The 14,298-nt window shown below is 33.4% G+C and overlaps 1 protein-coding gene across 16 annotated transcripts in view; it reads left to right on the forward strand.

Annotated features, from left to right (window-relative positions):
• Positions 1-424: 424 nt before the first annotated feature.
• Positions 425-14,298, forward strand: part of IKZF1 (IKAROS family zinc finger 1) — an 81,699-nt gene continuing 67,825 nt past the window's right edge. For 13 of the 16 annotated variants that reach the window (XM_087916075.1, XM_026702331.2, XM_087916076.1 and 10 more), the window contains exon 1: positions 448-606. In XM_087916075.1, coding sequence (XP_087772201.1) covers positions 459-606 — 148 coding nt within the window. In that variant the 5' untranslated portion in view covers positions 448-458. Of the gene's footprint in view, positions 607-8,708; positions 8,789-14,298 lie in introns of those variants that run through there. The other 3 variants (XM_087916077.1, XM_087916078.1, XM_087916074.1) reach the window with 2 other exon arrangements.

Genomic DNA, 14,298 nt, shown 5'->3' on the forward strand with positions numbered 1-14,298 from the left:
GGTTTCAGCTTGGATCTTATGCTATTAAGACCTTTTCTAGCTAACTGTATTTAGACCCGGGACATCATTTCCAGAGAAAAATTATAGGCTAATATTGGATTCTTTTTTTAATTAGGATATAAGGGCAACCCTCCATCATCTTGGGCTTTAATGTATACTGGCTCCTTCTTCGCCAGGCTCACTATTGAATGAAAAGACCTATCTTTCTCTCTCGATTTTTCTTTCACTAACTAAATCAATACTTCCACACAAGGAGCATCCATCAGGATCCTAGAAGGCAAAGTGCGCCCTTGCCCCGCTTAGGAACCTTTGATAACAGCAGAAGGGGTGTTGCCTTCATCATCTGACAGGCATGACAAGTCCCCCGCGCGCTCTCCCTCCTGCCCACAAATGAAAAAGCTCCGCGCACCCCGGTGCAGGGGCGAAAAGCCCGTAGGAGCCACCGGCCGCCTGCAAAGATGATGCACTGGAATGAGGAAGTGGAGTGGCGAGGGGAGGGACTGAGAGCGGAGCTGCCTCCTGTCGCTCTGCTTGGCCGTGGAGCCGCAGCACATGGAAGCGGAGAGAGCTGGGCGAGTTCTTTGCATCCAGCTCCGGCCAGAGCAGGTACTGTATCTTCGCGCCGGAACGCGCCCATCTAAATTGGTCCTGTCTTATTCTGTTCTTCGGACAGATAGCGGTTTTCTTTCTTTCTTTCTTTCTTTCTTTCTTTCTTTCTTTCTTTCTTTCTTTCTTTCTTTCTTTCTTTCTTTCTCTTCTTTTTCTTCCTTCCTTCCTTCCTTCGCTCCTTCTTTCCTTTCTTTTTCTTTCGGAGCTGTTTACTCTATGGCTGCAAACTTTTTTGGGAAGGGAGTAAAAAGCAGAAGTTTTATTAAGTAGTGAGAAGCAGACGGAGAGGAGTGAAATGGGTGCGCTTTGAACAAGTGCTAGATCTCTCTCTCTCTCTCACACACACACACACACAATGAACAAATATCGCGCTGAATTCTCTATTCGGATGAGGGAAAACTTTTTAAGCGCCAGTCTGGCTTTAAACCTGAGAAGATAGTTGTTTGTTTCTTGGGCCGAGTTTACTTCTTTTTCTTTTCCCATTACAAATTGACCCGTTAGTTGTAATCTGTGAAAAGGAGATTATGAAGTTTTGCTCTTGCTCCCAAAACCTGAATTTCTGAAAAAGATAAGCAAAGGGATTCCTGCATACTTGCATTTTAAACTCTAAGGGAAAATGATGAGAAATTCAAAACAAATTCGAGGCTGAAGGGCTGAGTGGAGGATTATGAAAAACATTAAGCTGTAAAAAATAAAAGCTATTTTCAGAAATATTTTCTGTCATTAATTGGGGCAATTTCTCCCTCTTTTTAAGCTGTTGCATCACCCAAATACAAGAAGATGGACGTTTTTTCTGAACTTTACAATTATATTCTCTCCCACTTTCCCAAAAAATAAAACATGAAATAAAAAATCAAGAATTCTTAAAATACCCAATATTAAATAAACAAGTTAAACCCTAAGTTTCCACAAAATGCCCATGTAACACTTTGGAGTCAAACTAACAGAGTCCTGAGTTGCAGGCATGAACTTCCAGTGTTAGCTATAAATAATCTGTTAAGGTTTATTCCAGAAGAAAATTAAATTTAAGGGCTCTTTAAACTTATGTATTAAAGACTGAATTTTCAAATGAATTTTGTCAAAGTACTGCAACACATAGAAAACATAACCAAATACTGGTAGCATGTTTATAAATTCATTTTACTGAAAACATTTTGTCTCCCTTTTCTACTAATGCTGCCTATTAACTAGTAAATTTGTTTAAGCAAGCAAGTTTGGATAGTATAGTGTCTGTATAGTGAGGACCGAAATGTAGCATTTTATGCTCTAATCAGCAACTTTGGTTATTGAAAGAAGGGGAGATTTCAGTTTTCTGATTAGGAATATATTTGCCCCAATAAATAATTTTTCATTTTTATAGATTCTCTATACTTTATAAGGCAGCCATAAGTATGAAATTAGCATTTCTAAAACAGTATTAATCACTGAAGCAAAAAATAAAATTGATTCAGTATATAACTATTAAATCTGTTTTTTAAAAATAGAATTATTGTACAAAGAAAGCTTACTTTCTATGGGTAATGCCATGCAGCTCTATCAATCTTTCCTGATATGTTTATATATAAAAACAATGAAAAAGTGAGGAATCCACATTTTTACTGGGAGAGATTGAAATAGAACTGTTAAATGTTTCTAATAATCTTCCCCTACCACCTTCCCGTTTATAAAGCTGTATCTCTGGATCTATGAGCAGAAAACATTTAATTTGTACTGTTTAATCCACTCTTAACATATACTGAGTACTAAAATTAAACTTCGGGCAAGAGAATAAAGCAATCTTGTACACTCTTCTTTCAAAGAACATCTACTGAATCCAGACTGACTTATGAATCAAGAAAAATGGCATTAAATTGAAATGCATAGTTAAGTTGCAGAAACAATTGCACACACTTAAATTCGACATTTAATGGGAAGTTTTAAAAAACAGGATTGTCTGCATGCCCAGATTTTTTTTAACGAAAGTCCTGTTCAAGAGGAGCTGAATTAATAGTCCTTACCTTTCGCTTGAATTCAGCTGGCATAAAATATTGCTGGAGGCGATTGTGATTTATTCCAGATAAGAATAGGTATGAAACGACAGTAACCATAATAATAATCCAACAGCACCAGAGAATGAGTTCAAGAAAGAAATCACATCCATTTTCAGTGAGGTCTTTGAGACTCTGCATTATACAAGTTCTCAGCTATTTATGCACTGAATTCTATTTGGACTCCCTGATTTAACTTGATTTTCTCCAATATTCTTGCCAGACAAATGTGTTCAATTATTATTATAGTAATTGAATGGAAAATATACTTACAAAATGCTTGGTTTAAAGGATTAAAGTTGTAGTAAGTAGTGCTTTAGTAGTAGTGATGCATAACTTCACAGCTTTTTCGTCTTTTTAAGATCAGGCACCTGCTCAGAAAAATGAAAACCATTTATTTTTCATCAGTCTATATAAAGGTTTATTATAAGTGCACTAGATCTAAAGTAGTTTTTAGAAACAAAGCACTGAACTGCATCCCTTAAAAAATGCATGAATGTTCATGTAAAAATACTGATATTTGTGAGAATTGTTTGTTCTGTACCCCATCTCTGCAAAGGTTTCCCTTTATATCTGCATAGATGCAAAATAAATTTTCTTTTCACACAAATAATCCACAGTAGCAATGAAGGGAAGATTTGGGAATCTTGATAAATATCTTCTATAAGCATATTTTGAAAAGTTTTTTTTCTAACTGCACCACTAACTCCAAATGTTTTACACTGAAAATATATTATTAATTTGTACCACAAACTTACAATTTTATTTTTTTAACAGAAAACTAAATTAAACAAAACATTCAATCTTAACATTTTAAGATTTAATCAGCATTCTTAGAATTGTAATTTAGTTGCAATATGGGAGTCAGGCTTACATTTCTTCTTGGAAATGTAGCATGCAAATTAATATAGCTTGAGCAGATAGAATTGAATGTAACACAATAGCATATTTAGTGCTTGAAATGTATAAATAGATTCAGGACATTTTCCTCTTATTTTGAATTCAAGTATCAGTGTCCCAAACTTTTTCAGATTGGTTGAATGCTGACACACCAAGATAGCTGATCTTTCATACGTAGAGTTAGATCTTTTTAAGACTGTCAAATATATTTGGTTCATTAACATCTCTTTTTAAACAACCTAGTGCATCAAATAAATCTGCACATTATAAGGCATGCCACTGTAAAACAGACCTATGAAAATATAAAATTTCATTCATTAAAACAAGCTAATTCATTCATTGCTTAAAAATAAAAGTATATTTAATTTATGTTATCAGAAAAAAACATGTTCAATATGTTTAATATCAATATTTAATTCATATTAAAGTACAATACCCCATTACAATTTAATGTGCTAAATTAAATACATTAAGAATCCAATACTAAAAGATTATTTATAAATATATATAATGGGAAGACCTACTGAAACATATAAACTCTATTCTCTGCAGTGCAGGTATATTTATAAGAAGATATTAGAAAGTTTTCTGTAATTTAGCTATCTCTTTTCAGAGAATAAATCTATTTTTGAAGAGCCAATGTGAAAATTTATTGAGTCAAGTTCTGAACTTTAACTTCTGAAGGTGAAGAGAACAAAACCAGCATTAAAATTCAAAAGGATGATCACTTAGAGAAGTTAGTTATTTTTAATGTCAATATGAACTTTTCAAACAAGAAAAAAGATTTCAATGTGGCTTTTTGATTAAGAGGACAACAAAACAGTCTGGCAAAAATATATTGAACCTGAATCATATAACACATTATTAGACTCTGATTTTGATTGAGGAGTGCTGTAGTATTTCAGTATGTTCCTGATGTGCTGTTTCTGGATCCAAAAGTAACTTGCCAACTCCATTGTTAAAAATGAATCATTTTCATTATGTAGGTACAACAGCATTGTATTCAAATGTTCTGAAAGTTATGGTGATAGGAAAGTCAAAGACAAAATGTTCAAAGGTAGTTTGGCACTATTTCATCAATCATAAAAGATACCAGCCCTTTAAGAATTACTGTGGTCCAGTATAAACACATGTTGGGATATGTGGAATAGTTTCCTTAATTATTACTGGTTTCTCAATTTGAAGGATTACTTGAATTTGCTTCATAACTTAATGTTATTAATTGGGGATAAAACTGATTTTTTATAATGTAAAAGATAGGAAAGTAAATTGTTCTCACATTACTTGCAGAAATACAAGCTGCTGATTCTAGCTTTCTGGGATTTTCTTTATTAATTATGTGTGTGTGGATAGATAGATAGATAGATAGATAGATAGATAGATAGATAGATAGATAGATAGATAGATAGATAGATAGATAGATAGATAGATAGATATAGATAAATATCTATATCTATAGATATATATAAATATATATCTATATCTATATATACATATGTATGTATATAAAATTGTTATATCTACATAAACTACAATTGTTGAAATATTTTAGGTTTATATCATTACTAAATGTTTAATTATGTTAAGGGAGAATGCCTATTTTGGGTCATGCATACAAGTTAAAGAACCTGGGTAAAGTCCATTTAATCCAGGAATCTTCTACCCATCTTTGGAGATGCTCTGAGGTGCAGAAAAAGTGCCTATAGTTGAGTGTGTTCACTCTGAAATAGAGATTGCTGCGCAAATTTGCATCTTTGAGGCAAGATTTGAATCTGAATTTTGTTAGACCTAAATAATCAGTACTTGTCAGTTTTACATTATTTACTCTAGATAGAAACATGGTTCTTTACATCCCCCAAAGTCAATATATACACATTCATTTTCTGCCTTAAAATATTCATATATCATGGTTTATACTAATAATTATAAATATAAACAAATAAATGAAACAAGAACAATTAAATGAAAATTTTAGTTTATAATCTCATCACACTGTAGAAGGCTTGGCAGCAAATTGGTATATGTGATTTTCAACTTTGTCTTGGAAGTTTAGCTTCACAGGAAAAAAAAACTTCAACTATTTTAATTAATAGATACCTATTTAAATAATCATTGGATCAGATCTACAGGTATGCTGCAATTTAATTGAACTATGTTCAGTATGTCCTTTTTCTCCTGTATTAAAGTCACATTTAAGTTCAGCCCCAAGCCAACTGAGGTTAGATGTAAACAAGATCTACTTTTTTATTCTGATTTAGGTTTTCATATTCAATAACAGATCAGTTTGTAAAGAGAAATGTTTCCTTCCTGAAGTCCTTTTGCGTAGATGACTTTTTGAGGCTGTAGCCTCACAACAATGCAGGTTAGAATTATAAGCTGACCGAGAGAACCAAAGACATCTTTGCAGTGTTTCCTCTAGAACTAGAAGATACACAGTTTTCCATTTATATAAACTCCTCTTGCTTCCTTGGATTTCCCTCCCTTTCTTCTACAGCCAGGGTGTCCTGGCAATTTACTTCCATTCCTCCCATTTTCCCCAGCCACTTGAAGGTTTATAAAAACTTATTCAGTCTTTTGTGAAATGAAAACACAACGAAGAACAAAGATGGGGTGCCAGGTCGTTCCTGGTTTTTGTGACCTTCCCAGGAAGGCCAGAAGGAATGCTGCTGTTGTTTAAAGATTGGAGCACAAGTAGTGAGAATACTTGCCTAACCGTATGAAAATGTTGCAAAGGTAAGAGATGCAAGACCAGTGTCTATGTGGAAGTGATAGCCATTCTCCAAAGAGATGGACAGTAGATTCTGAAATGAATTCAGACACCTACTTTGCAACCTGAAATCCAAATAACTCCTCCCACACTAAAACAGATGTATTAAAAAGAAATCTTGCTATGCATCAGACTCTAAATCCTGCCTTCATTGCTTGCTCTGTGAGATCATCTGATGTAAGCCATTTCATCACCTTGTAGTAGAAATAGAAAAAGATGCAGACACACATAGATTACTCTGTCTGTATTTCCATTCAAAGTAAAGTTTAAAAGTAATTACTGACCAATATTTGGTTTAGATTTACTTCCGTAAGGAATATTATCAAAGGGGTGTGGGGAGCCCCCATGATTGAATAAGTATGAAGCTAATAACTGGAATGCAGAAATATTATCCTTTTTTTCAGAAAATTTCCTCAAAATGTTTAGATACCTTGATTTAAGTGTGTAGTTTATATGTCTGTGAAATTTACAAAATCATTTTTAAATCAATAATCCTATAGTGCTTTTCAGTTCTATTAATATCTATCACTCTTTGCCATCTCTCTTTTAAAAGAAAATCACTTAGAACATTATATAACCCTTCAAAATTCTGTCTCCTCTTCAGTCTCAATCAATTTTCCTTGATTAAAATGTGTTCCTGCAAAACTTAGTTTTATGTCAGCTTAATAACTACAGAGGAAATAAATGTGAAGCATTAACTTCTGTAACTTGTTCAACTATATTGTTTAAATTTTATGCCTATAACAGCATTAAAGCTCATGTGCACCAGTATCTATAACTACCTATAAACTTTCTAGAGATTTTTACTCTACTTTCATACAGAACTACTTATAATAAGCTCTTAATCTATACCAAAATTAAAATACGAACATGCTGTCTTGTTTAATGGGGTGAACTTTACATATTTGTTCATCAGTTTGGCAATTTAGTTTCAGTGGCTGTAATCTCAGGGAACTCAGGAGAGGAAGAAAGTGGGGCTTATCAGCTGCATGACAGTGCTAGTTGATCAGCCCGATTTGTTTCTATGAATGCTGATCAAGTAAAAGCTATGTTGCACTCACCCATAATAAAGAAATGCCACAGGAGTCATGGTATATGATGAGGATTTCTCAGTGAATAGTCTCTGCCATATACACTTTAGAATAGCAGATAGTTTATATAAAGACTTTAGAATAAAATTTTTTTTAGAAATAGAGCCTATCACTTTAAATAAATAGAATACAAATATTTCTTATTAATTAATCTGTGTGGAATGCTTACTTAGGGCAGAAAATCAAATATATGGCTATCCAAAGTGCACAAATGAATCTTGCTGCAATATGCCTATGCATTTCTAGATTAGTATTCTGTTCCTTCCATGAACCAACTGCCACATCTGCCACAGAGAAGAGGGGGTTGATTTATTCTCCAAAGCACCTGAATGCAGGACAAGAAGCAATAGGTAGAAACTCATTAAAGCGAGAGCCAACCTGGAACTAAGAGAAACTTACTTACTTACTTACTTAGTGAGAATAATTAATCAATGGAACAGCTTGCCACCCAGAGTTGTGGGTGATCCATTGTTGGAGATTTTCAAGAAAAACATTGGACAACTATTTTTCTAGGATGATATAAGTTTTCCTGCCATGGGCAAGGGGTTGGACTAGAAGACCTGTAAAGTCGTTCCAGTCTTGTGAATCTATAATTTTAACTCACTTATTTGCCTACTCACAAATAAAAGTGTAAATTTTGGTAAATACTATTCTGAAATAGAGCTTACTAAGTCACTCCTGCTAAGATAGGTGCTAATATAGTTTTAACTTCATGCATCATTAGACTTCCCTGCCTTGGTCTTTTTCCTGTATTCTTGGTGTCTGAGATATCAGTTCATGAGCATATGGCTCTCACACCCATTTTCCCACTTAACATTGCTTGAGCACTCCTTTTTAGTGAGCTGCTGCTTCCATTTTTTTCAGAAAAATCCATTTTGCTGGACACTTAGATATTATTTCTTTTTAAAATTATTATTGGTAGACATTTTAAAGAATAAACAGATCCCAAAAAGAAACAATAAACAGAGAAAAGTACAATAAATGAGATTAAATTTACAGATTAAAATACCATCAATAATTATATTTACAATATATTATTATATAATTATGAATAACTAAATATATTATCAATATGATTCCTAATGGTCCAATCGTGGCCCTTTGTGGCCCTGGAATAATGCCAATTGCTTTATAAAGTATGCCATTATCACTTGAAGATTTTTCTAGAACAGGACTTGAGATTGACTTGAAATTGGAAAAAAAAATACTTTCAGTTTTCCCCCAACTGCAGTATTATTATGTTAATACCTCTAGCCATATGCAAACCCAAAGTTATATATGTCTTCCCAAGAAGTAGACACTAAATTTTGAGTTAAAAGGGGGCACATTATTTTTTTTTCCTAAAGGGAAACATAGGTCAATTCAAATGAAACAAGTAATACTGAATACAGAAGGTAAATATTTAAGTGGCTTTACTTACATTTGTGGGAAAGATTTAAAATGAACATGTCTTTTCCCTTCCCTCATCAACAATGAATCTTTCTTTGTGGCTAATTGAAATAGTGAAAAAGACTAATGCCTGGTCAGAGACCATAGCATCAATCATATTTAACCCATCCCATTGAAATTAACGGGATGTCACTCATTTAACTCTGACCTGGAGTTAGAGTTAGTTAGTTCTTAAATACAAGTTAATAGAGTTAGTTCTTAAAACAAGTTAACTTGAAAGAGCTGGGTCATGGAGGCAGAAGGTAAGTTGATTAATTCATTTTAGGAATCATTTCAACTATTTAAAGTGCAAAAATCTAAGAGAGGTTTGTTTTTCTTTTTAACATGGAATTCCAGTCCTTAAACAGTCCTAGAGAAATTAGAAAGCAATGTCAGAATTATTCATTCCATTAAACATTTTGGAATACGAATAAAACAGGTACACTGTTATTGTTATGCCAGGATGTATTGTTATTTCTTTAAAATCTTACCTTTCATGTAGCCTTTTTGTGATCCAAATACAGCCACTTGTTTGAAGAGAGCACTAGCAGGCTCTTTTCAAACAAAGATAACCTACAGTCTTACTTAAAATGATTCTTTTCTGGATTGGTAGCGATGTGACTATACTGATGCAGACCAAATCAGGGCAAAATGGGACTTCTTTATCCCTTATTTTTGTACTGAATTAGCAGGTAGCAAGTGATTTTTTTTCACTCCTCTATCATACGCTATATGTGTCAAAATGTCTTCTTTTATCCAAATGTTCAAAAATCTAATTGACTTTGCATCTGGTTATCCCACGTTGTGATAGGTTAATTTTACCTAGTAAATTGAAATAAAAGTAATACTTACGGAATTTGCACATAATCAAAGACTAGGAAAAACTGCTTTAACTGGACAGTATACTGATCTCAAATTCATGCTGCATGAAGCAAATTTCTTTATCCTGGGAAAATGATAAAGAGTTAGACTTGCATGTGGTTACTGATATCACTAAATAAAACAATTTGCATAGGATTGGATTAATTTATATAGCTTTTTGACATTTGTATTAATTTTCCCATACCATATTTTGAATATTAAAATGTGAAGAGTAAATAAGAGCATTTAAATGCCATTTATAAAGGGGATTTATATTTTCTATCAACAGGATGTAATGTGAATTAATCTAAAATGAAGGAAATGTTTTTAATAAATTATTTTCACAAAACATCTTGCTAACGTGAATTTGATAACAAGAAATTAATTCAGAATAATGAATTATATAGGATTTTCTGTACATATTTGTGTTTATATTTTTAATTTAAAAAAATAGAAACAGAAAAGCTTCAAATCTGTGGCCCTTGAAATTGAATTCCAGTTAATACAGTAAGGCTTTCTTTCATGGATATGACTGTGATTTTAGTCATATTCCAATTTGGGGAACAAGGGGAATTTTCAAAAAGAAGGATACAAATTGGATTCATTAGGTAGGTAGTGCCTGATGTGAAACAGTATGCTTATTACTATAACCGTCAATTCATCTAACTTCCTGAGAAAGAAACTATGACTAAATATGCTCCCTTTTTTTCTATAAAAAAGTTTCATATAGACGTGTTAACACTGCAGAGGAGGAAATGAATTGATCTTAATTATAAACTTTGTTTCTTGCACATCTTGATAATCTTGGATAGAAAACTTACTTAATGGAAATTTGAGAAAGAAAGACTACTATGTTTCTCAGTTTTTGTTTCTAGAAAGGACTTTTTTGTTAGTTATTATTTGTAGTATGCTGGAAAGGAAATTAAAAATAGAATTAAAATGGTTCTAAAGTAGAATCTTTCATTGGGATTGAGAGGTCTATTTTATTAAATTCCAGTAATAAAGTTAATTATCAGCTGCTAGTAGAGATATTGAATACTTTTAATTAAAGACAGTTTTCAATTTTGGACAAAGGTTTCCAGCACATTCATCCATAAGAATCTGTATTTAGTTCAGCAAAATTGTCTAAGTGTAGGACTGCCCAAACTTATCAGTGCATGTCTGGGTCTATATAGGTGGATAGAGCTATTAAGATAATAAAAGCCTGGGTTTTGTTTTGTTTTGTTTTGTTTTGTTTCATTTTTTATTTTTGTCAGGTCAGTGTTGACTTTTGACAACCACCTGGACTAATCCCTGCAGTTTGTTTTGGCAAGGTTTTCCAGAAGTAGTTCATCATTACCTCCTTCTTAGTAGAATGGCTGATCCTTGGGCTAGTTTTGTGCCTAAGACAGGGCTAGAGTTCACAGTACCCCTGTTTCTAGCCTTAACTATTACAGCAAACTGTAATGTAAGAGCCCAAATGCTTCTCATTTATTATCATTATCAAGATATCATCCCAAGCTTTGCTCTTTGCTCTTCAAAAGAGATTGGCCCTTCCACAAACCAGAGAGAACTAACTGTGGAGGCTGGAAGCTCTTTCCGCTGCCAAAAATGCTGCCACTTAATTTTCCTGCTGACACTATTTATCATGCAATTGCTGCTCTTAGGGTGGCAGGGACAAATGTGTTACTTTTTAAAACTGCCAGTGGGCTGCCCGAAGCTGCATGGTAGACTGCATGTTGTATAGACCTGCTTTAAACTAACATTTTGAAGATCCAATACCTGTTTGAGTGCTGTGGCAACTTCCTCAGCAGGAAATGGCCAAAGATTTTCCAGAATGGCTGATGAATATGGACATCTTTTTCTGAGGAGTGTTTGCTCAGATCAAAACCTTGAAACCGCGTAATAAAACTGGTGATCTTTGTTTGGAACAGTGCCAGCACGATAAGTTAGAAGAGTGCAGTGTGTGATGATTCTCCTGGTGGTAGATTGATAAGTAAATGTCTTTCATAATTCTTCCCAATGCATTTACCCATTAGTCCTGATTCGGGGAACAGGCAATACAGCTGAGGATTTCCTTCTATTTCCTGCTAATTGGCCAACTTTTTGTTGAATATATAATAAGGATAAACACATCATTTCCTGCCTCATATTTTCCCTAGGTTACCTACTCTAATTGAGCCCAGCAATTACGGTTTTAAGTCATGATAGTTGTAGATCACCACATGACCAGACCTGATTTTTACAATCTTTTTTGCAATGGTTGTTAAGCAAGTGTGGAGGTCTTATGCAGTGGTTCATAAATGAACACAGAAGTTGTTAAGCAAACCCATTGTTTGCTACTGGACAATTTTTGCCAGAAACCATAAGTAAATGCCAGTTTCTGACAAAGACATCATAAATAATAATCATGAGACTGCAGGACACTGCAAACAGCAATAAATGGGCCAGTTGCCAAATGCCCAAAATGCAGTCATGTGACTATAGGGAGATTACATTAGAATTTCAAAAATAGGTTGTATGTCTCTTTTGGGGGAGGTTCATTAGAATTTCAAAAGGTCACTGGGCACTAGTCATAAATTGAGGACTATTTGTAAAAAACAAAAACTGGAATGTTGCAAAGCAAAGTGCCTGCTTCCCATTCTTTTAAAAAACCATTAAACATATACACAGAGATAATATTAGAAAATTTAAATGATGCCAGTCTGAAAACGATAATAAAAACAAATTGGAATGGCATTGAACATCTTCAGTGGGCAGAAAATGGGGTGGATACAGTAACCTTTCTGGCAAATAGCCTGAAAGCAAATAGCCTTTTCAAAATAGCTATGCCTCTTGCAGTAGCAACAAGAAGTTGTGATCACTTGCCCTTGAAATTCCAGTAAACCTGGGCCACATGAACCTTTCTCAAGTTTAATAAAATGGCTGATGTAGTTATATGCAACAGTGACTGGGCTCACTGAGTGATAGGCTTTGGTGGTAAAGATACCATATCATAAAATACCTTTGGTAAGTTTTCTTACCCCAAATAGCTTGCTCTGAAGAAAAACCTTTCAAATCAACATATTGACCACAACTGCTAATAAAATAGAGAAAGAAACAAAAGAAAATAGAGGGGAACTATTTTATTTCTTGCTACATGAAGTAAAGGAACATAAGTCAATTGTATTCTCAATATTCTACAATCCATAAATACACTTGCTTAATACTTCCTTAAAATAGCTGACCCTCATCAACACTTAGGGCAATGAATTCCATATGCTCAATGATATGAATCACAGTTTTTCCTTTTATCCATTCAAAGTTTGTACTGGGTGACAATTTGTACTGGGCAAGTTTTAATGGTTTTACTAGTTTAACAGTTTACCCTACCTAAACTCATGGCGTACTTTTTTTAAAAATAGATTTCACACAATGTTGCTATAATTTTTTAAAAGAGTGATTTAAAGAGTGATTTTTTTGAAATGATAACAGTAGATTCTTCCAACTTTGGATAGACTCGAGATAGTTTTATGAGTGGTTAATAATTTATTTGTTGGTATTAATTTGATAAAATTTCAAATTTTTAGATATAAATTTAGAGGGCTTTTTTCCGAAAGATTGTTATTCATTGCTATTTCCTGAGTCTTTACTCTCTTTTTTCCTAAATGCCATGTAGAGTTCTGTGAATAAGGTTAGGGAAGCCAAGTTTCCTCCTGATAATTCCCATAATTGCCATTCATTCTGATGTAACTCGCAATGAACTATTGAAAGATTTTTCTAATATTTTGGAAAAAATATTTTCAAGGGTACCAAATTGGGGAAGCCCTGGTGGCAAATATGTGCATCTGAGTCCTGGCTTGGGTATGATAAATTGTGTAAAGTTCCTTCACAAATGGTCAGGATAAATATCTATACTGTGGACTATGTCTTTGCAATTCATTCCGATTTTTCTAAGAGGCAAAACCATCAGTGTAGTAAGCAGAATATAAAAATATTTATTATCAACTCTACAAGTTAATTTCTAAAGACATTTTAGGGCAAATTAAAAAAAACATGCGAATTAATGGTAATATCATGAAGTTTACATAGACAGAGTTTTTATGGAGGAGCTGTGATGCTTAAGGCTTAAGTCAAATCAGCCTTACCCTTTTTGTAACTAATTTGATTTACAGTACTAAAGCAATGTTTTGTGATCTTTGACATAAATATATTGTTGTAAAGTGGACTTTTCTTTTCATTCTCCACATAGCATATGTTTCTTTAAAAACATATAAAGGGTAAAATAAAGTCATCTTTTCACTTTTGGGTTAAGGATAATGTAAAGATAATTGTTACTCTCTTAAATGGTTAGAGATCATATCTGCTTTGCTAGAGTGTTATCTAGGTAGACAGGATTGTCAAACTGATCTGTAATACACATTTATGTAGGAGAAATTCCTACTGTCTTTAATGAAGCTTACTAACAATACTATAGATTTGCAAATAAGCTCCACTGAAAATGGAGAATTCACAAAAAAGGCAGTGAAAATCTTGTTTAAATTAAGGTAATAGAGTTCAATGTTCCAAATGACTTGGATGGAGGATCATGTTATTCCAATCTTTAAATATACTGAGAAATTCAAAGAATGTTTTCTTGACATAGATTGGAACATAT

The sequence above is a fragment of the Pseudonaja textilis genome, chromosome Z (genome assembly GCF_049901715.1).
Source record: "Pseudonaja textilis isolate UNSWEBS1 chromosome Z, rPseTex1.2, whole genome shotgun sequence".
Lineage (NCBI taxonomy): Eukaryota > Metazoa > Chordata > Lepidosauria > Squamata > Elapidae > Pseudonaja > Pseudonaja textilis.